The sequence below is a fragment of the Engraulis encrasicolus genome, chromosome 6 (genome assembly GCF_034702125.1).
Source record: "Engraulis encrasicolus isolate BLACKSEA-1 chromosome 6, IST_EnEncr_1.0, whole genome shotgun sequence".
Lineage (NCBI taxonomy): Eukaryota > Metazoa > Chordata > Actinopteri > Clupeiformes > Engraulidae > Engraulis > Engraulis encrasicolus.
Genome location: NC_085862.1, coordinates 234,598 through 255,000, shown reverse-complemented (window position 1 = coordinate 255,000; position 20,403 = coordinate 234,598). Strand labels below are relative to the sequence as shown.

At 45.5% G+C, this 20,403-nt stretch overlaps 1 protein-coding gene across 1 annotated transcript in view; it reads right to left on the bottom strand.

Moving 5' to 3' along the window:
- LOC134450573 (dihydropyrimidine dehydrogenase [NADP(+)]-like) overlaps positions 1-20,403 on the bottom strand; it is a 50,844-nt gene that overhangs the window by 12,499 nt on the left and 17,942 nt on the right. Inside the window, 11 exon segments of the mRNA XM_063200411.1 lie at positions 3,653-3,817; positions 5,448-5,663; positions 6,521-6,705; positions 7,570-7,780; positions 9,524-9,693; positions 11,061-11,168; positions 12,138-12,225; positions 12,839-12,920; positions 15,523-15,719; positions 18,530-18,691; positions 20,191-20,278. Of these exon segments, the coding sequence (XP_063056481.1) occupies positions 3,653-3,817; positions 5,448-5,663; positions 6,521-6,705; positions 7,570-7,780; positions 9,524-9,693; positions 11,061-11,168; positions 12,138-12,225; positions 12,839-12,920; positions 15,523-15,719; positions 18,530-18,691; positions 20,191-20,278 (1,672 nt within the window).

Below are 20,403 nucleotides of genomic sequence, written 5' to 3'. Positions count from 1 at the left end.
TAATTTTCAAGCTTGTCAAAAGCAACACAAATAAAAGCAGAGAGAGGGGTCGCTTTCGAAAGAAGGCATAGCCTAGGTTTTTTTTTTTTGGTTCTCCCGCGCCGTCCGGCTGATGATCATCATTCAATGTAACGAGGATGGAGTTCACAGATTTCCTTTTGTGAAGGGTGCTTGCTGAATAATGCTCAGAAATTATATTAATTTTGGTGCTCTTGTGAATATAAAAGACGACGACATTGTTATCTATAAAACACCACGTCGCCTGCAGAACGGAGGTCTCAGCTGTCAACGATGCTCATATGGGCTACACGTTTTGGCCGGTGATGAAAACAGTTATAAAGCCCTGCATGCACTTTCACTGGGACTTCTGGCGAGTCCATCGTTCTCTGGAATGTTTAACTTGACCCTCTGTAGGCTGTAGCCTACTTGGAGATCCACCACCATTTTTCAGCAGAGGTAAAAGTGAAAGTGATGCAATACTGCGCATGCCATTGAGTCCCAAACTGTTAGGCTTGACTTCTCAAAGGGCATGAAACGGTTTTGCAAATGCAATGCCCTTTGTTGTGTTCACTGATATATTGGTAAAAAAATAGCCCACAACAAAACAGAATCGTTCCTCGACAGCACAGCAGCCAGCGTGAGTCAAGTGATTATAAGCATAACGTGATTGGGGACAACGACGGTGGGGACGAGAGCGCAAGCAATATTGCGTGCTGCTTATGACAAGTTCATTTACATAGGCTATTCACAAATATTTTCAGTTTTGTTCAGTTTCATATTAGGCCTACTGGTCTTTTGTAACGTTAAGTAGGCCTATTTAAAATGAGCTAATATTATTTACTGACTGATTGCAGTCATTTTTGTCGGACATTTTGTCCGGCCACATTTTATTTTGCCGGTCATTCATGGTCATTCACGTGAACCCTGCCATAGCCCAATTTGCGCGAAAGAGATTACTATATCGGCCAGGCACGCACGCAGCATTCACAATGAAGGATGGAAATTACTGCTTTGTTGTGGACAAGGCATTTGCGCATCTCAATTCGGAGGGAAAATGTTGCCTTCTGTATGCGCACAAGTCAAACACCAAAGTGGTCCAGCAGGTGGACCGCTTTAGAAAAAAGAAAACACATCTTGTTGTAGGAGCCCTATACTTGGCGTAATGTAGCCTAGATGACTGTCATGAAGTGTTAATTAGGCTATATATTTATGTAGGCCTACCACATTTTAAAAATGTAGGCCTATTGGTTATGCCAGACTAGTAGTCATACATTTTCCCTCCTGTGACCATGCGAGCAGACGCGCAATGAGAACATGGCGTTTCCTACATTCGTATTTATTAGTTTTTTCCCCCTCACCGACAACTTTGTACATGCATAGTTAAGTGCTGGGACTGATTGCTAGGTTACTTTTTTATTGTATTTTTTATTGTATTATCCTTTTTGAAAGGAAGTTTGTCGACGTCAGTGAAGTCAGCGCAACATGGATTGGTTCAAAGTGTTCAAAGTTGCGGGAAATCGCGGTGATTGGTTAAAGTTGCGCTCTCGCGCAGAATTCGCGGGAATTCATTGAAGTTGCGAAAAACGACGCGATCGCAACATCGCGATTTCCTGGGGGGACTGATTAGATTACACTTACACAACACGACCACACAATATGGACACTGAGGCATCGAAGAGGAATACCCTGGCTATTACACAATACATTTACTCCTTTCATGAACCTTTTCACAACTTGGTGGGTACCATTTACGCTGACACGTAAGTCTAGTATCTCTATAGTTCCATTAGCTACAGTATGTATATTTATTTAGCCACTGATGGCTCTATTCAGCAACTAGTTATCCTATTGTCTGCTGCTAATGCTACTGTGTTTTAGCATCGCCCAGGGCTGTGTCTGTGGTTTAGCATCGCCCAGGGCTGTGTCTGTGGTTTAGCATCGCCCAGCGCTGCTGCTAATGCTACTGTGGTTTAGCATTGCCCAGGGCTGCTGCTAATGCTACTGTGTTTTAGCATCGCCCAGGGCTGTGTCTGTGGTTTAGCATCGCCCAGCGCTGCTGCTAATGCTACTGTGGTTTAGCATTGCCCAGGGCTGCTGCTACTGCTACTGTGGTTTAGCATCGCCCAGCGCTGCTGCTAATGCTACTGTGGTTTAGCATTGCCCAGGGCTGCTGCTACTGTCATAACAGTGTTGTTATGATGTACTTGAGCCTTTTCAGTAAAGAGTGACTTAAAGATGCAATTACACTAGTGGTATGAAGATATTACAGTGTTGAAACCATATAATATTATACTGCTAGAGTTGTAATTACACCTGTGAGAGTACTTCTTCTTCTACTTTACACAACTCTAAGTGAAACTATTATATTGTAGAGGGAAGTCTGCTGTGAGTTCGGCCACACCTTTGCGCAGAGTGTCTGTTTCGTAACGCTATCGTCACCAAACTTGTAATGACCAAGTCTTAATGTATTTTAAAGTGTTTACTCAAGGCTCTCGGTAGTAGAGTAGGGGAGTCATAGGTGAGGCAGGCTACGACTGAGTGTGTGTGTTGTGGTGAAACTCAAGTTGTGGGGAAGATCTAAGATATCTATTAGGATGATATTGCTTTAACATATCTACAGTATATTCATGTGTGAGACTCACGTTGTCAGGGAAGATCTAAGATATATATTCATGTGTGAGACTCACGTTGTCAGGGAAGATCTAAGATATATATTCATGTGTGAGACTCACGTTGTCAGGGAAGATGGATGATATTGCTCTAACCCATTGACGCCTAAGGCACCAGCAAAAAAGGGTGCTGAATGCCTGAGCCCTTTTTAAGAAAAGCTGCCCTCAGCCTGTAAAAACATAAATATCTCAGCTTCTGAAGCACATAAAAAAACGCACTGAGTTGAATTTAAACGCTAAGACCCTCATATTTCATTAGAATGTGTTCATTGATCTCAAACAAACAGAGATTTTTAATAAAGTTGTCTAAAATCTCATTAGCCTGAATGTTGCGTAATGCAGCTCCAGGCGCCAGGGCCAATGTTGCGTAACGCAACATCAGGCATCAATGGGTTAACATATCTACAGTATATTCATGTGTGAGACTCACGTTGTCAGGGAAGATCTAAGATATATATTCATGTGTGAGACTCACGTTGTCAGGGAAGATCTAAGATATATATTCATGTGTGAGACTCACGTTGTGAGGGAAGTCTAAGACATCTATTCATGTGTGAAACTCAGATCTAAGATATCTATATATATATATATATATATATTAATCTAATAGGATGATATTGCTCTACATATCTACACTATATTCATGTGTGAGACTCACGTTGTCAGGGAAGTCTGCTTTGAGTTCGGAGACTTTTATTTCCACGTGTTATTTTGTTGTCTACCTCGCGTAAAGCCTAATTTCAAGCTGTCAATCAACCAGAAATGTGGATGTTTTAGCCGGTTTGCGTCTCCATGTCGCAAACTCAGGGGTGCGGTCTCCTTCCCGTCAGTTTAGAGAAGGTGTGATTATTCTAATTACGACGGTTTTCAGACGCTGGATTTATCAACAGCCGCTCGCTCTTACGTATATTCATGTGTGAGGCTCACGTTGTCAGGGAAGATCTAAGATACAGTAGGCCTATATATTCATGTGTGAGACTCACGTTGTCAGGGAAGTCTGCTTTGAGTTCGGAGACTCCTTTGCACCAGTAGGCGGCGGTCTTCTCGCTGATGAGCTCGATGTTGAGGAAGGAGCCCTGGCCCGGCCCGAACAGGTGACCCGAGGTGGTGCCGCGCACGATACGCGGAGACACGTTCGTCACCAGGTCCTGCAGGACAACAAAAACAACAACAAACACTCACCACCACGCTTTACTGTCTTTAGTCACCCTTTTTTGTCTTTATTTAGGGTTCCCACAGCTTTTTCATGAACAACTTCAAGCATTTTTCAAGCACCTTCAAGCACCAATTTTCAGTTTTCCAGCACCTTTAATAGGTTGCGGGAAGGGAGTGCGGAGACACGTTCGTCACCAGGTCCTGCAGGACAACAAAAACAATAACAAACACTCACCATCATGACCATGACCATGCTTTACTGTCTTTTTTTTTGTTTGTTTTTCTACATTACATTGCACTTAGCTGACGCTTTCATTTATTCAAAGCGACTTACAACAATTATCATTTTTCAGGGTATTGGTTACAGTCCTTGGAGCAATGTGGGGTTAGGTCCCTTGCTCAAGCGCACTTCAGCCATTGACGGAGTTGTAGGGAGAGGTCAGGGGGGTTTCGAACCGGCAACCCCTCGAGTGACAGACCAACTCTCTAACCACTAGGCCACAGCTGCCCTTGTCTTCTTGAAAACAGTGTCTCCTGTTATTTTGCACAAAAGGTGTCATGCAATGACTGTTTGACCAGGTCATTACGCTGTGGCAGAGACTCTGATCCATTACATATATATATACACATATATACATACATACATACATATACATACTACAGAGACTCTGATCCATTACATATATACATACATATACATACTACAGAGACTCTGATCCATTACATATATATATACACATATATACATACATACATACATATACATACTACAGAGACTCTGATCCATTACATATATACATACATACATACATACATATACACGCCTTCATCACCTCCCGCCTGGACTACTGTAACAGTGTCTCTACTGTAACGGTGTCCTTTATGGTATTCCCACTGAAACGCTGGACAGACTACAGCGGCAGCCTGCCCAAATCTCGGCTGCAAGGGTCCTCAGCTAGGGCTGTAGGGCCCCCTTGTGGCCCCCCAGGGTCCTCAACTAGGGCTGTAGGGCCCCCTTGTGGCCCCCCAGGGTCCTCAGTCCTGACATTGAAAACTGCTGCTGTAATCTACCGTGTCACGTCCGGCCCTGCTCGAAGGCTCGGCGTATCATGGTGGGCTACAGTTTATTTAGGTGTAGGGTATTGGTTACAGTCCCTGGAGCAATGCGGGGTTAGGTCCCTTGTCGAGTCCGAAGGTCTTGGTGAGTGCGAACCCCCAGCCCTGCTCGAGTGCACAGGGCGACCTACAGTTTATTTAAGTGTAGGGTATTGGTTACAGTCCCTGGAGCAGTATGGGGTAGTGTACCTTATCGAGACCAAAGGTCTTGGTGAGTGCAAACCCCCAGCCCTGCTCGAATGCTCAGGGCAGCCTACAGTTTATTTAGGCAAAGGGTATTGGTTGCAGTCCCTACCTTGTCGAGTCCGAAGGTCTTGGTGAGTGCGAAGCCCCACCCCTGCTCGAAGGCTCAGGGCAGCCTACAGTTTATTTAGGCAAAGGGTATTGGTTGCAGTCCCTACCTTGTCGAGTCCGAAGGTCTTGGTGAGTGCAAACCCCCAGCCCTGCTCGAATGCTCAGGGCAGCCTACAGTTTATTTAGGCAAAGGGTATTGGTTGCAGTCCCTACCTTGTCGAGTCCGAAGGTCTTGGTGAGTGCGAAGCCCCACCCCTGCTCGAAGGCTCGGCGAATCATGGCGGTGCTGGTGGTGGGCGGGGCGCTGGCGAGGCCGAAGGGGTTCGGGAACTTGACGCCCGCCATCTCCACGCTGATGTCCACCGCGTCGATCGCCGTGTAGAACAGCGGCAGCTTGGGGACGCTCGACACCACCTCCCCGTGACGCGACTGCGGAACACACAAACATGTAACGCTCGACACCACCTCGCCGTGACGACACTGCGGAACACACACACATGTAACGCTCGATCGCCGTGTAGAACAGCGGCAGCTTGGGGACGCTCGACACCACCGCCCCGTGACGACACTGCGGCGCACACATGGAAATAGAACACACATGAGCACACACATGCACACATGCTGTGATTATAGACACCACCTGACCGTGACGAGACTGCAGAACACACGTGGAAATAGAACACACAAACATGTAACACTCGACACCACCTCACCGTGACGCGACTGCAGAACACACAAACATGTAACACCAGGATACATATGCAAACATGTAACACTCGACACCACCTCACCGTGACGCGACTGCAGAACACACGCACGTGGAAATAAAACACACAAACATGTAACACGAGGATACATATGCACACATGCTGTGATTATAGAAACAGAACACACAAACATGTAACACGAGGATATAAACACATGCTGTGATTATAAAGTCACAAATGTCATAAATGTGTGTGTGTGTGTGTGTGTGTGTACCTGTATGTAGTTGTGGATGTGCCAGGAGGCCTGCTTTGCGTCGTGTGTGTGTGTGTGTGTGTGTGTGTGTGTGTGTGTGTGTGTGTGTGTGTGTGTGTGTGTGTGTGTGTGTGTGTGTGTGTGTGTGTGTGTGTGTGTGTGTCTGACCTGTACCTGTATCTAGTGGTGGATGTGCCAGGAGGCCTGCTTGTGTGTGTGTGTGTGTGTGTGTGTGTGTGTGTGTGTGTGTGTGTGTGTGTGTGTGTGTGTGTGTGTGTGTGTGTGTGTGTGTGTGTGTGTGTGTGTGTGTGTGTGTGTGTGTGTACCTGTATGTAGTTGTGGATGTGCCACGAGGCCTGCTTGCCGTCGTTAACTGATTCTACGGAGGTGTTGGCCATTCCGGCGATGTCCCCGCCGGCGAACACCCACGGCTCACTCGTCTGCATGGTGTCCGTGTTGATGTCCGGAGTCCCCCAGCGATTCAACTTGACTGGAGCCATGGCCGCTTTCACTGGGGAGGGGGGGCAGACATATTATATTATTATAATATTAATTACATATTATAACATATTAATTAATATTAGTGTTGATGTCAGGAGTCCCCCAGCGGTTTAAATTGACTGGAGCCATGGCCGCTTTCACTGGGGAGGAGACATATTATATTATTCTTAAACGGACTAAGTAATAAACTAATATTTTCTAGCATGGCCCAAGCAGAAGTTTTTGAAGCAAAAAATGGCTATTTCTGGAAATTCAAAATGGCGGACCATGGAGAAGATCCCCCTTTTCATGTAAGAAAAGTGCAATTTTTTCAGTCGTAATGAATACTTAGAATTTGATGGTGGTGGTAAGTATTCATGAAAAAGGTAACATTAGTGAATGGGTAGCATGAATTCTGGAAATAAACAACAAAAAAATCTCACACAGTGTCCCTTTAATTAATATTACTGTTGCTATCAGGGGTCCCCCAGCGGTTTACCTCGTGGTGCGTGCGTGCGTGCGTGCGTGCGTGCGTGCGTGCGTGCGTACATGTTCTCAGAGAACTTCTGTGTAACTTGGAGTGCGTGTGTGCGTACAAGTGAATGTTCTCAGAGAGCTTCTGTGTGTAACTTGGCTGCCTGGTACTCACCTGTGGGGTCTGTGAGTCCGGACCCGAATGCACTGATGATGTAATCTGCATTGGTGTGTGTGTGTGTATGTGTGTGTGTGTGTGTGTGTGTGTGTGTGTGTGTCTCCTCACCTGTGGGGTCGGTGAGTCCGGACCCGAATGCACTGATGATGTAATCTGCATTGGTGTGTGTGTGTGTATGTGTGTGTGTGTGTGTGTGTGTGTGTGTGTGTGTGTGTGTGTGTGTGTGTGTGTGTGTCTCCTCACCTGTGGGGTCGGTGAGTCCGGACCCGAACGCGCTGATGATGTAGTCAGCCTTGATGCGCACCACCTGCTCCTCGTCCTCCAGCCAATCACCGGTCTCCGTCTGCTCCGTGCGGCAGAACTGCAGAGCCGCCACGCGCCCGTTCTTCATGACGACCTCACGCGGCGCCAAGAACGGCAGGAACTCACACTTCTCCTCTTTAGCCAGCTCCATCTGAAGACACACACACAAACACCATCAATCAGTCCCTCCAGGATTTTGCACTGGGATTTTGTGATTTTTGCGGTCAAAATGTCTGATTTTGTGGCGGCATTTTCTCATTTTTTGCAAAGATTTTGCGCCCCTTTCTGGGTTTTTTTGGTAACTGAAAACCACAATCAGTCTAAGCAGGCTTAAGACAAAAGAGAGAGAGATTCAGAAACACACTTCCTTTTAATTTTCTGTAGAAATCCCAACACAAATTACATTTACAAAAGTTACATTTGGCCATGGGGGTAATTTGTCCTCGGCTCGCAGGTGTTTCTGGCCCTGCAGATGATACTGCACCGTAGACTTTCTCCGATCAGGGGCGCCTGCAGACTTGACCAGTAGGCCTAGGCCTATGTATGGTACGCACCAACCGCCAAAAAAAAAAAAACACCGGAGAAATGACAGCGGACCATGACACCGGAGGAAAAACTACATGATTGAGAGTGTAGGCCTAGTCAATATGTCTGGGGATGTTTTGTTTATGGTAACTTGTTGACGTTGACAAGTCTGTAGAGCTACTGTTTTGAAAACCGAATTGTTTCACTTCTCGAGGTGCAGTCCATGCACGCACATACTAGCCTAATAATTATTTTAAAAAGAAACTGCTACATTTAACTGCGATGACTTCCCCGACTGCACTTGTGTTCTCTCTCGTGCACAGGAATGAAACAGGTAGGCTACAGGCAGACGCCACGCCTATCATTTGGATACAACTTTTCAAGCTTTATGAAGTTCACATCACAAACGTGAAAGAGGGGTCTGCATAAAGTGCCCCGGCTTTTTATGCTTCCAGCTCAAAGAAAAGCAGCCCGACTACATCAGCCCCGAGGACTGTGTTGAGCGCACCAAACGCCAGTCCAGGCTGATCACGCGCAACCACAAGCGGAACCACGAAGCACTCAAATAACAGAACACAATTTGCAGCATGCTATTCATGTCAGCAAACAGGTGAGGTCAGGTGAGGTGAGGTGAGGTGAGGTGAGGTGAGGTGAGGTGAGGTGAGGTGAGGTGAGGTGTTAGTCAATTAGCAGAATAAAAATATGTATTATGCAATATCATTAAAGGGGTATGCCACTATTTTGGGGCTTAATACAGTTAAAATCGTTGGCTGGGATTTATAAAGGTGGTAAAGTGTCTTATTTGCTTGCTTAAGACAAGTTAAAAGAGGGATTACATCATTTATTTATCAGCCACGTTTCCGCGGCACCCCTGAGGGGGCCCCGGCACCCCTGTTGAGAAACACTGTAGTAGTCTACCGATGGCAGCACTCGTCGCTGGAATGTGAGTTTGTCAATGAGTAGCTGCTCTTGGGCAACATGCTGTTTGTGTGTGTCCCTGCTGGGAGATAACCCCCCGGCCCCCCTGTTGAGAAACACGACGACTGTGAGGTGTGTCTGCGAGTGCGTTTTAATATGGGACCTTGCCTCCTCCACTTGCCTCCTCCACTTGCTTCTCGTCATGATGACGTCACTGACAACAGCATTATATTTCAATATCTTGCAAAAGCTCAATTGTAGAGTCTTTTTCTCATTTGCAATTGGGATGGTGAATGAAAAACAGTCCCTCAAAAGTTGTTGTGGCTAGGCTGACAGCTGGGAAACTTTATTGTTTTCTCCACGGAGGAGGGGACAGGAGGCGGGGCGAGGAGACAAGCACAAGTGGAGGAGGCAAGGTCACATATTGGGATGCACCCTGTGAGTCTCTGACCTCCTCAGGGACGGCGCGGATGTTGGTGAAGCCCTTCCTGAAGACCACAAAGACGCGGCGGGCACCGCAGCGCAGGGCAGAGGTGGCGCAGTCGAACGCCGTGTCGCCCGCACCCAACACGATCACATTACCCTTCAACTCCGGCAGCTCACCACGACACGCACACATGCCTGAGGAGGGGAGGAGGGAGAGAGAGAGAGGGAGAGAGAGGGAGAGAGAGAGAGGGAGAGGGGGAGAGAGAGAGAGAGAGAGAGAGGGAGGGGAAAGAGAGAGGGAGAGAGAGTGCATGTGCATTTAAATCATTATTTTCAGCACTTTCCTTTGGATATTGCAAGGTGGCCAACTTTATTTTCATTTCTTTTAGTTTAGTCAACCTTTGTAAACATATATGTAAGGAAATAGGACAGAATAGTGCTGAAAGTAGTTAATCGTTCATGAATATCACCTTATAGTACAATGTAATAATGCATGAAAACAAGTCATTTTGGAAAATGGCGGCCATATTGAATTCTGAGCAAAAATTTACGTGGCCCCATGATTTAATTTCTTCCAATAGGGCTTCTGGTCAGTAATCCACAGAGAAAAGTGCGGTAGGACGAAAGGCCTAATTTTCCCAGCTGATGACCTGTCTATTACAATTGCTATCTAGATTATAGATATTACAGTATACAGCACATAGCAGACTTGTACGAAATTCTGAATTGAAAAAGAAATCAATTCAAAGTAATGCCATAATACGAACACTAGGTGGTGGTGTTCTATGTACTTTCAATGGGTGGTGTAGCTTAAATTCAAAGACATACAAGGTAATGACACCACCTACTGTACGTATTATGGCATTACTATGAATTGAAATTCATTCAATTCGGAATTTCGTACAAGCTTGCTATATAGCAGACAGCAGTGATGAATGAAGTCCATATTTCATAGTCTTAGAGAGGAATGATGTTTCATTTCAACAGGATCTAATGATTGCCACAAAATCACCAACCGCATACAATTGTTGTATGAGTATCTCTCCTGGAGTCTAGAGTCTGTTAGACAACCTTACCTGGCTTACTGGCCTTACCAACCAGAGACAGGAAATCTTTTACGCTACATCAAGTCTACATCACAATACTATATCTTAGATGGGGATCAATAAAGTTACTCTACTCTAGTCTTACCTGGCTAACTGTAAGGTTACTCTACTCTATTCATATTTTTACTGTAAATTACTCTACTCTACTCTACTCTACTCTAACCTGGGGTGAATTTCTCAAAACCAAAGTTGCAAACTACAGTAGCTACTTTGCTGTTTTCAATGCATTTTCCCATTGGCAACTACCAAAGTTGCTAAGAGGCTAACAACTTCTCTTTTGAGAAACTCACCCCTGGTTTGATGTAAAGTTACTCTAACCTTTGACCTTACTTGGCTCACTGGAAATGTATTCTGACCTTTGACCTTACCTGGCTCACTGTAAAGTTACTCTGACCTTTGACCTTACCTGGTTTGCTGGCCTGGTTAAAGTAACTCCACTCTGACCTTTGACCTCACCTGGTTTGCTGGCCTTTGCCACCAGAGGCAGGAAGTCTTTGGAGGTGTAGAAGCCCTGGTCCACCGTCAGACCGTCAAACATCTTATGCCTGTTGGCCTGGGGAAGACCTAGCAACAAGCACACACATAACACAGCCTGTTAGCTTGGAGAAAACCTAGACACATAACACAAACATCTTATGCCTGTTGGCCTGGGGAAGACCTAGCAACAAGCACACACATAACACAGACACATAACACAACATGTTAGCCTGGGGAAGACTTAGCAACACACAGACACATAACACAGCTTGTTAGCTTGGAGAAAACCTAGCAACAAGCACACACATAACACAACATGTTAGCCTGGGGAAGACTTAGCAACACACAGACACATAACACAGCTTGTTAGCTTGGAGAAAACCTAGCAACATGCAGACACATAACGTGCAGTCCAATTTCCCCCCGAAGTCGTTCTAAAATATCGACAGAGATTTATGAGTGTCGCGGCCATGATTTTTTTTACACATCGGACGCACTGGTTTATTAGACGTTCTGGGAGTTTTTGATAATATTTTATGATTACAATATGTCATTTAATCATTGATTTCCCCAAATGGTATTTCAGTTTGACAATTTTATAAAGAAGTGTAGACAAGAGGAAATGAATGTAATATTTCAGTTGACTAAAATTATTTTAGATTTCATCGACTAAAATTGTATGAATTTTCGTCGACTAAAACTAGACTAAAACAAAAATGATTTAGATGACTAAATTGTGACTAAAACTAAAATTACATTTTCGTCAAGAGACAAAAACTAAAACTATATTAAAATTTCCTGTCACAATTAACACTGCTGTTAGCTTGGAGAAGACCTAGTAACACGCAGACACATAACACAGCCTGTTAGCTTGAGGAAAACCTATAACAAGCAGACACATAATACAGACACATGACACAGCCTTTTAGCTTGGAGAAGACCTAGCAACACGCAGATACATGGCACAATGAAATAAAGTACACACTGTGTAAGGGAGAAAATCTCCCAAAGCCGGAAAACATTTTGACTTTGAGAGCAAATCCAGCAAATACTCACCAATGCCGATGAAGACCACCTCATACCCTTCGTCCTTCAGAGAGGTCAAGGTCATCCCGTTGACTCCGAGACCCTTCCCCAGCACCACCTGAGGGCCAGAGATTACAGATTACAGATTGCAGGCCAGAGATTACAGATTAAAGATTACAGGCCAGAGATTACAGATTCAAGAGTTTTAATGTAATTTTATTTAATGTTCAACAAATCCTCATTACTGAACTGCCACATATAGTTCTGAAATGATTGTCTAGATATAAAATGAACCGTTTGGAGGATTACCTGACCAAGCTATTGTAATAAAGACACAGTACATGTATTTAACTTTTCAAAGACAAAATGGCGTTGTGGAGTGTGTGTTGGTGTTTTGTCTGAAGATTCCCTTCTGGAGAGCTCCATTTCATTACATTCCCATACACCATTACATCCAGGTGCATCTCAGATGGAAGTGTTCCTAAGTCCTCTAGACATGTTCTGATTGGCTGTTGTACTTGGTCAGCCCTCCTCTCTGTGTTGTGATTGGCTGTTGTACTTGGTCAGCCCTCCTCTCTAAGTTGTGATTGGCTGTTGTACTTGGTCAGCCCTCCTCTCTAAGTTGTGATTGGCTGTTTTACTTGGTCAGCCCTCCTCTCTATGTTGTGATTGGCTGTTATACTTGGTCAGCCCTCCTCTCTGCACTGTGATTGGCTGTTTTCCTCTGTTACCTTGACTCCCAGATCCTTCATGAGGTCCACCTCAAAGTTCACGACCTCATACGGCAGACGGAACTGCGGAATCTCAGCAGTGCTGAAGAGAAAGGGAGAATAATAATTTATTCATCACAATCTAGCAGTGCTGAAGAGAAAGGAGAATAAGAATTTATTCATCAAAATCTAGCAGTGCTGAAGAGAAAGGAGAATAAGAATTTATTCATCAAAATCTAGCAGTGCTGAAGAGAAGGGAGAATAAGAATGTATTCATCACAATCTAGCAGTGCTGAAGAGAAAGGAGAATAAGAATGTATTCATCACAATCTAGCAGTGCTGAAGAGAAAGGAGAATAAGAATGTATTCATCACAATCTAGCAGTGCTGAAGAGAAAGGAGAATAAGAATGTATTCATCACAATCTAGCAGTGCTGAAGAGAAAGGAGAATAAGAATGTATTCATCACAATCTAGCAGTGCTGAAGAGAAAGGAGAATAAGAATGTATTCATCACAATCTAGCAGTGCTGAAGAGAAAGGAGAATAAGAATGTATTCATCACAATCTAGCAGTGCTGAAGAGAAAGGAGAATAAGAATGTATTCATCACAATCTAGCAGTGCTGAAGAGAAAGGAGAATAAGAATGTATTCATCACAATCTAGCAGTGCTGAAGAGAAAGGAGAATAAGAATGTATTCATCACAATCTAGCAGTGCTGAAGAGAAAGGAGAATAAGAATGTATTCATCACAATCTAGCAGTGCTGAAGAGAAAGGAGAATAAGAATGTATTCATCACAATCTAGCAGTGCTGAAGAGAAGGGAGAATAAGAATGTATTCATCACAATCTAGCAGTGCTGAAGAGAAAGGAGAATAAGAATTTATTCATCAAAATCTAGCAGTGCTGAAGAGAAAGGAGAATAAGAATGTATTCATCACAATCTAGCAGTGCTGAAGAGAAGGGAGAATAAGAATGTATTCATCACAATCTAGCAGTGCTGAAGAGAAAGGAGAATAAGAATGTATTCATCACAATCTAGCAGTGCTGAAGAGAAGGGAGAATAAGAATGTATTCATCACAATCTAGCAGTGCTGAAGAGAAAGGAGAATAAGAATGTATTCATCACAATCTAGCAGTGCTGAAGAGAAGGGAGAACGCCACAATAAGAAGAGAAGAAGAGAAGAAGAGAAGAGAAGAGAAAGGAGAACGCCACAATAAGAAGAGAAGAAGAGAAGGGAGAACGCCACAATAAGAAGAGAAGAAGAGAAAGGAGAACGCCACAATAAGAAGAGAAGAAGAGAAAGGAGAACGCCACAATAAGAAGAGAAGAGAAGAACGCCACAATAAGAAGAGAAGAGAAGAACGCCACAATAAGAAGAGAAGAGAAAGGAGAACGCCACAATAAGAAGAGAAGAGAAGAAGAGAAAGGAGAACGCCACAATAAGAAGAGAAGAAGAGAATAAGAGAAGAAGAGAAGAAGAGAAGAAGAGAAGAGGAGAAGAGAAGGGAGAATAAGAGAATAAGAGAATAAGAGAGAAGAGGAGAGAAGGGAGAATAAGAGAATAAGAGAATAAGAGAAGAAGACAAGAAGAGAAGAAGAGAAGAAGATGAGAGGAAAAGAGATGAGAAGAGAATAAGAGAATAAGAGAAGAAGAGAATAAGAGAAGAAGAGATGAAGAGATGAAGAGAAGAAGAGAAGAAGAGAAGAGAAGGAGAATAAGAGAATAAGAGAATAAGAGAATAAGAGAAGAAGAGAAGAAGAGAAGAAGAGAAGAGGAGAAGAGAAGGGAGAATAAGAGAATAAGAGAAGTAGAGAAGAAGAGAAGAGGAGAAGAGAAGGGAGAATAAGAGAATAAGAGAAGAAGAGAAGAAGAGAAGAAGAGAAAGGGAGAATAATAATTTATTCATCACAATCTAGTTTATTGACCAACTATATTCATACACACAAACATAAAATCACAAAATCAAATGCTAACTCATCCGTTGAAAATTAAGCAAGAGTTTCAAACATTTGTTTTGCACTCTCTCCTTCTCTCTCTCTCTCTCTCTCTCTCTCTCTCTCTCTCTCTCTCTCTCTCTCTCTCTCTCACACACACACACACACACAGACATACACACACACACACACACACACACACACACACACACACAAACACACACACACTACTATTCCACCATGTCCTACCTCAGCCCTCCTATGTAGCGTACTGCTGTTTAGTTTAGTACCTCCTATGTAGCGTACTGCTGTTTAGTTTAGTACCTCCTATGTAGCCTACTGCTGTTTAGTTTAGTTTGTGTATGTGCGCGCGCGTGTGTGTGTGTGTGTGTGTGTGTGTGTGTGTGTGTGTGTGTGTGTGTGTGTGTGTGTGTGTGTGTGTGTGTGTGTGTGTTTATGTGTTTGTGTGCTGTGTGTGTACTCTTCATTAAATTAAAAAAAATAGCAACTTGCACTTTGTATTTGCTTGTGATGTTGGCTTGATTATGTCCTCTTTTGAAAGTCGCTTTTGGTTATAAAGTGTCTGCCAAATGCAAAGTAATGTAATGTAATGTAATGTAATGCAGTGTAGTATAATGTAATGTAATGTAATGTAATGTAATGTAATGTAATGTAATGCAGTGTAGTATAATGTAATGTAATGTAATGTAATGTAGTGCAGTGTAGTATAATGTAATGTAATTTAATGTAATGCACTGCTGTTTCGTACCTCAGCCCTCCTATGTACTGCTGTTTCTCCAGCACGGTGAGGTTGTCGTATCCGAGGCGCGCCAGGAAGGAGGCGCAGCTGATGCTGGCGGGGCCGCAGCCAATCAGAGCGATCTTAGTGTGGTAGGGGGCGGGCATCTCCTCCGGGGGCGGCAGGTGGGGGTTACGCACCTGAGGGATGCCCATCTTGGCAAACACCTGGAAAGGGGCGGCGACACCCACACGTTAGGAGGAAAGGGGCAGCAACACCCACACGTTAGGAGGAAAGGGGCGGCAACACCCACACGTTAATAAGGCTGTTTGGACATAACATTACTTAACCCATTGACGCCTAAGGCACCTGCAAAAAAGGGGGCTGAATGCCTGAGCTCTTTTTAAGAAATGCTGCCCTGCGTCTATAAAAAACGCAATATCTCAGCTTCTGAAGCATATAAAAATATGCACTAAGTTGCATTTAAATGCTAAGACCCTCATCTTTCATTAGAACATATTTCATTCATCTCAAACAAACAGGGATTTTTAATAAAACATTTCTTATGTGCAAACCGCCTCCTAACGTGTGGGTGTTGCTGCCTGGAAAGGGGCAGCAACACCCACACGTTAGGAGGCGGTTTGCACATAAGAAATGTTTAAAAACGAAGCCATGAAATAAACTTAATTATTTAAATATGGATCTTCATCAGAGTGATCGAAACGTTGCTTTTTAGGTGCTGTTTCCATGTAGCTGGATATTTTTATATGTGGATATTTTTTTCTCCTGGTTGCATTGGTTTTGACCTTCCGTTTCCACGTAGCAGATATTGAAAATCCAGGTATAAAAAGCAGGAGAAAAAAATATCCTATTTAGGGGGCTAAAACGCATTTGTTACAATGGAGGATTTATTTTTATCCACATGTTGCGTTTACACCTAAACAGGAGAAAAAAATACCCTGCTAAAAAAATATCCTGCTACGTGGAAACAGCACCTTAAAAAAATGCCCGCTATGCCAGTGGCGTTTATCTGCTTTAGCTGTTGGAGGAGAGATATTTAAATAATAAAGTTTCATTGTTGGAGCTTGTTGGCAGTGTGCAGACCTACATCTGCCCCTCTCCTGCCCCACTCCTGCCCCCCTCTCCTCACCCTCTCCTGCCCCTCTCCTGCCCTTCTCCACCTCCACCTCCCCTCTCCTGCCCCCCTCTCCTGCCCCACTCATGCCCCTCTCCTGCCCCACTCCTGCCCCACTCCTGCCCCCCACTCATGCCCCTCTCCTGCCCCTCTCCTGCCCCTCTCCTGCCCCTCTCCTGCCCCCCTCTCCTGCCCCTCTCCTGCCCCTCTCCTGCCCCTCTCCTGCCCTTCTCCTGCCCTTCTCCTGCCCCACTCCTGCCCCTCTCCTGCCCCACTCCTGCCCCCCACTCATGCCCCTCTCCTGCCCCACTCCTGCCCCTCTCCTGCCCCTCTCCTGCCCCACTCCTGCCCCACTCATGCCCCTCTCCTGCCCCTCTCCTGCCCCACTCCTGCCCCTCTCCTGCCCCCCTCCTGCCCCCCACTCATGCCCCTCTCCTGCCCCACTCCTGCCCCTCTCCTGCCCCTCTCCTGCCCCACTCCTGCCCCACTCATGCCCCTCTCCTGCCCCTCTCCTGCCCCACTCCTGCCCCTCTCCTGCCCCTCTCCTGCCCCTCTCCTGCCCCACTCCTGCCCCACTCCTGCCCCACTCATGCCCCTCTCATGCCCCTCTCCTGCCCCACTCCTGCCCCACTCATGCCCCACTCATGCCCCTCTCCTGCCCCTCTCCTGCCCCCCTCCTGCCCCACTCCTGCCCCCCTCTCCTGCCCCACTTTTGGCAGTGTGCAGACCTACAGTACCTCCTTCAACTATCTGACACTTTAGTTTAGTTACTTTGCACCTGCAACCAGAGATGGAAAGAGTACTAAAATATTGTACTCAAGTACCTGCAACAAGTGTTGGCACCTGCAACAAGTGTTTTTGGATGTGCGCACCCTAGTGGTGTGGATGTGCACACACTACCCAAAACTACCCGGATGAAGCTCACATGAGGTCAGTTAACTGCAGACTCAGTGGTGTAGTCTACGTAGAATGCGGGGATACGGAGTATACCCACTTCTAAATTTCAGGGATTTCAGTATACCCACTTAAAATTGATGTATACCCACTTAAATTGATTGATCCATTGTTTTGAATGGCACAAATATATACAGTATACCCACTTCGAAAAAAAATCTCAAATATACAGATAACCACCATAAAGAAGTAGACTACACCACTGTGCAGACTCCATTTCCTTACGTACACTTTGTGGTGTGGTGTGGTGTGGTGTGGTGTGGTGTGGTGTGATGTGGTGTGGTGTGGTGTGGTGCGGTGCGGTGCGGTGCGATGCGGTGCGGTGTGGTGCGGTGCGGTGCGGTGCGGGGCGGGGCGTGGCGTGGCGTGGCGTGGTGGTGCGTTGTGATGTGTTGTGGTGCGGTGCTGTGCGGTGCGGTGCGGTGCGGTGCGGTGAGGTGTGGTGCGGTGCGGTGCGGTGCGGTGCTGTGCGGTGCGCTGCTCTGCGGTACGGTGAGGTGTGGTGTGGTGTGGTAAGGTGAGTTGTGGTGTGGTGTGGTGTGGTGTGGGGCGGTGAGGTGTGGTGTGGTGTGGTGTGGTGTGGTGTGGTGTGGTGTGGTGTGGTGTGGCGCGGCGCGGCGCGGCGCGGCGCGGCGCGGCGCGGCGCGGTGCGGTGTGATGTGGTGTGGTGTGGTGTGGTGTGGTGTGATGTACCTTGTGATCACAATGGTATAGTAGGTGTATGTAAGGAATCATATCGCATACTACACATCTCATAGTAGCTGTTTATGAGGTATGGTATCATATACTCCTCATAGTAACTGTTTGTAAGGTGCAGTATCGTACACATCTCATATTAGGTGCTTGTAAGTATCGTACACTACACTACACTCCTCATAGTAGGTGTTCGTAAGGTGTTGTGCACTACGCACCTCGGTGGCAAACTGTAAGGTGTTGTACACTACGCACCTCGGTGGCGAACTGCTGCAGCCCCCCGATGTTGATGGGTCCCTCCTCGGAGGCGTAGAGGTTGCAGCCCCCCACGCAGAGCTCGGAGGTGGGACACACCATCCCACACGTCAGCCCCAGGGGGTTGTCCGACAGGATGGCCTTCGCCGCACCATAGTAGTTCTGGAAAACACACCACCAGGGACAAACGCATTAAGGACACATAGTAGGCCATATGTACTTATTGGAAGGGATAAACGCATAAAGGACAAAGATGCCTCTTTTCTACTGCCGTTGTGTTCGTAAGGTGTGTACACTACGCACGCCTTAGCTGCCCCATAGTAGTTCTGGAAAACAAACCACCACCAGGGACTAACGCACAAAGGACACATAGAATATGTACTTATTGGGAGGGATAAACGCATTAAGGACACATACGTAGTATATGTACTTATTGGGACAAACGCATAAAGGACACATACGTAGTATATGTACTTATTGGGACAAATGCAGCAAGGACAAATATGCCTCTTTTCCACTGCCAGTTTTCTGGTAGGCCTACAGCGCGACTCAAGACTTCACTTCACGATTGAGCTGTGTCGTGCGTATTTGAAAAGCAAAAAGAGGCGGCCGAGTCACGATGTGTTGAGCTGCAGGCCTACCAGAAAAACGGCAGTGGAAAAGAGGTAATAGCAGATATTTTTTTAGGAAGGGGAGATATGACACAATCATAAGTGTCCATAGAAATTAACGGTGGAGATTCGTAACACAAATATGGCGTCTACCCGCACATCTCCCGCCTTTCTGGCAACAAGAACCAACTGCCTGCTGAGCTGCTTTGCCATTGATCCAATCATGTAGCTGCATCGGCGCACGCAAATTGTTGCGCATGCTCAGTTGTGAAAAGCTGTCACTCTCGTGCCGTTATGGAACTACTGTGTCAAAAAAAAAACATGAGAAAAGTGGCTTAAAAAGCTTTATTTTGACTCGAATGACACAACCAAGCAGTCTAGATTGCTCAACTTTTCACGGTGGTTTCAACCATATGGTTTTCACAACCGTTGGGTTCCCTACCGTCCTGTATTCAATTTCTCTATTCATTTTTCCCATTGACTCTCAGATCTAGTCTCTAGTCGCGAAATAGATGGCGGCTGAGTGACGTAACTTATACAGGAAGAACTTAGGTAATAGTAGGCTATAAGAACTTAGGTAATAGTAGGCTATAAGAACTTAGGTAATAGTAGGCTATAAGAATAGGTAATAGTAGGCTATATGCACTTGGGTCAGTGATGTTTCAGCAGTAGCACATTTCAAGGCGGTGCAACGACAGCCAGTGCCACTGTTGAATGGATTTTGTTTTTGTTTGTTTGTTTTTAGTGGACGATCTAAGGAGCATATTCATTGCAGCATATTGACCACCAATTACTAATTAATTTATGGACATTAAATGCTGTCGCTCCACTTGACGGCCGAGCCAAAAAAAACGGCTTTCACCCACTTACTGGTACGACAATTTGTTTTATGAATAAAAAGTTACACATTGAGTCAGGGCTGAACTAGGATACTAATCTGGGCATTTTCAGCTGAGACTAGCGCTGCTTTATTGCAGCTGAGACTAGCGCTGCTTTATTGCAGCTGAGACTAGCGCTGCTTTGAGTGACTGTAGAGCGGTGACCTCTGACCTTGTTGGAGATGCATGAGATGAAGGTCTTGATGTCCAGGTTGGTGGGACAGCTCTTCTGGCACGGGGCGTCGGCACACTTCAGACACCTAGCAAGACAAGACAAGACAACACACTTCAGACATCTAGGAAGACAAGACAACACACTTCAGACATCTAGGAAGACAAGACAACACACTTCAGACATCTAGGAAGACAAGACAACACACTTCAG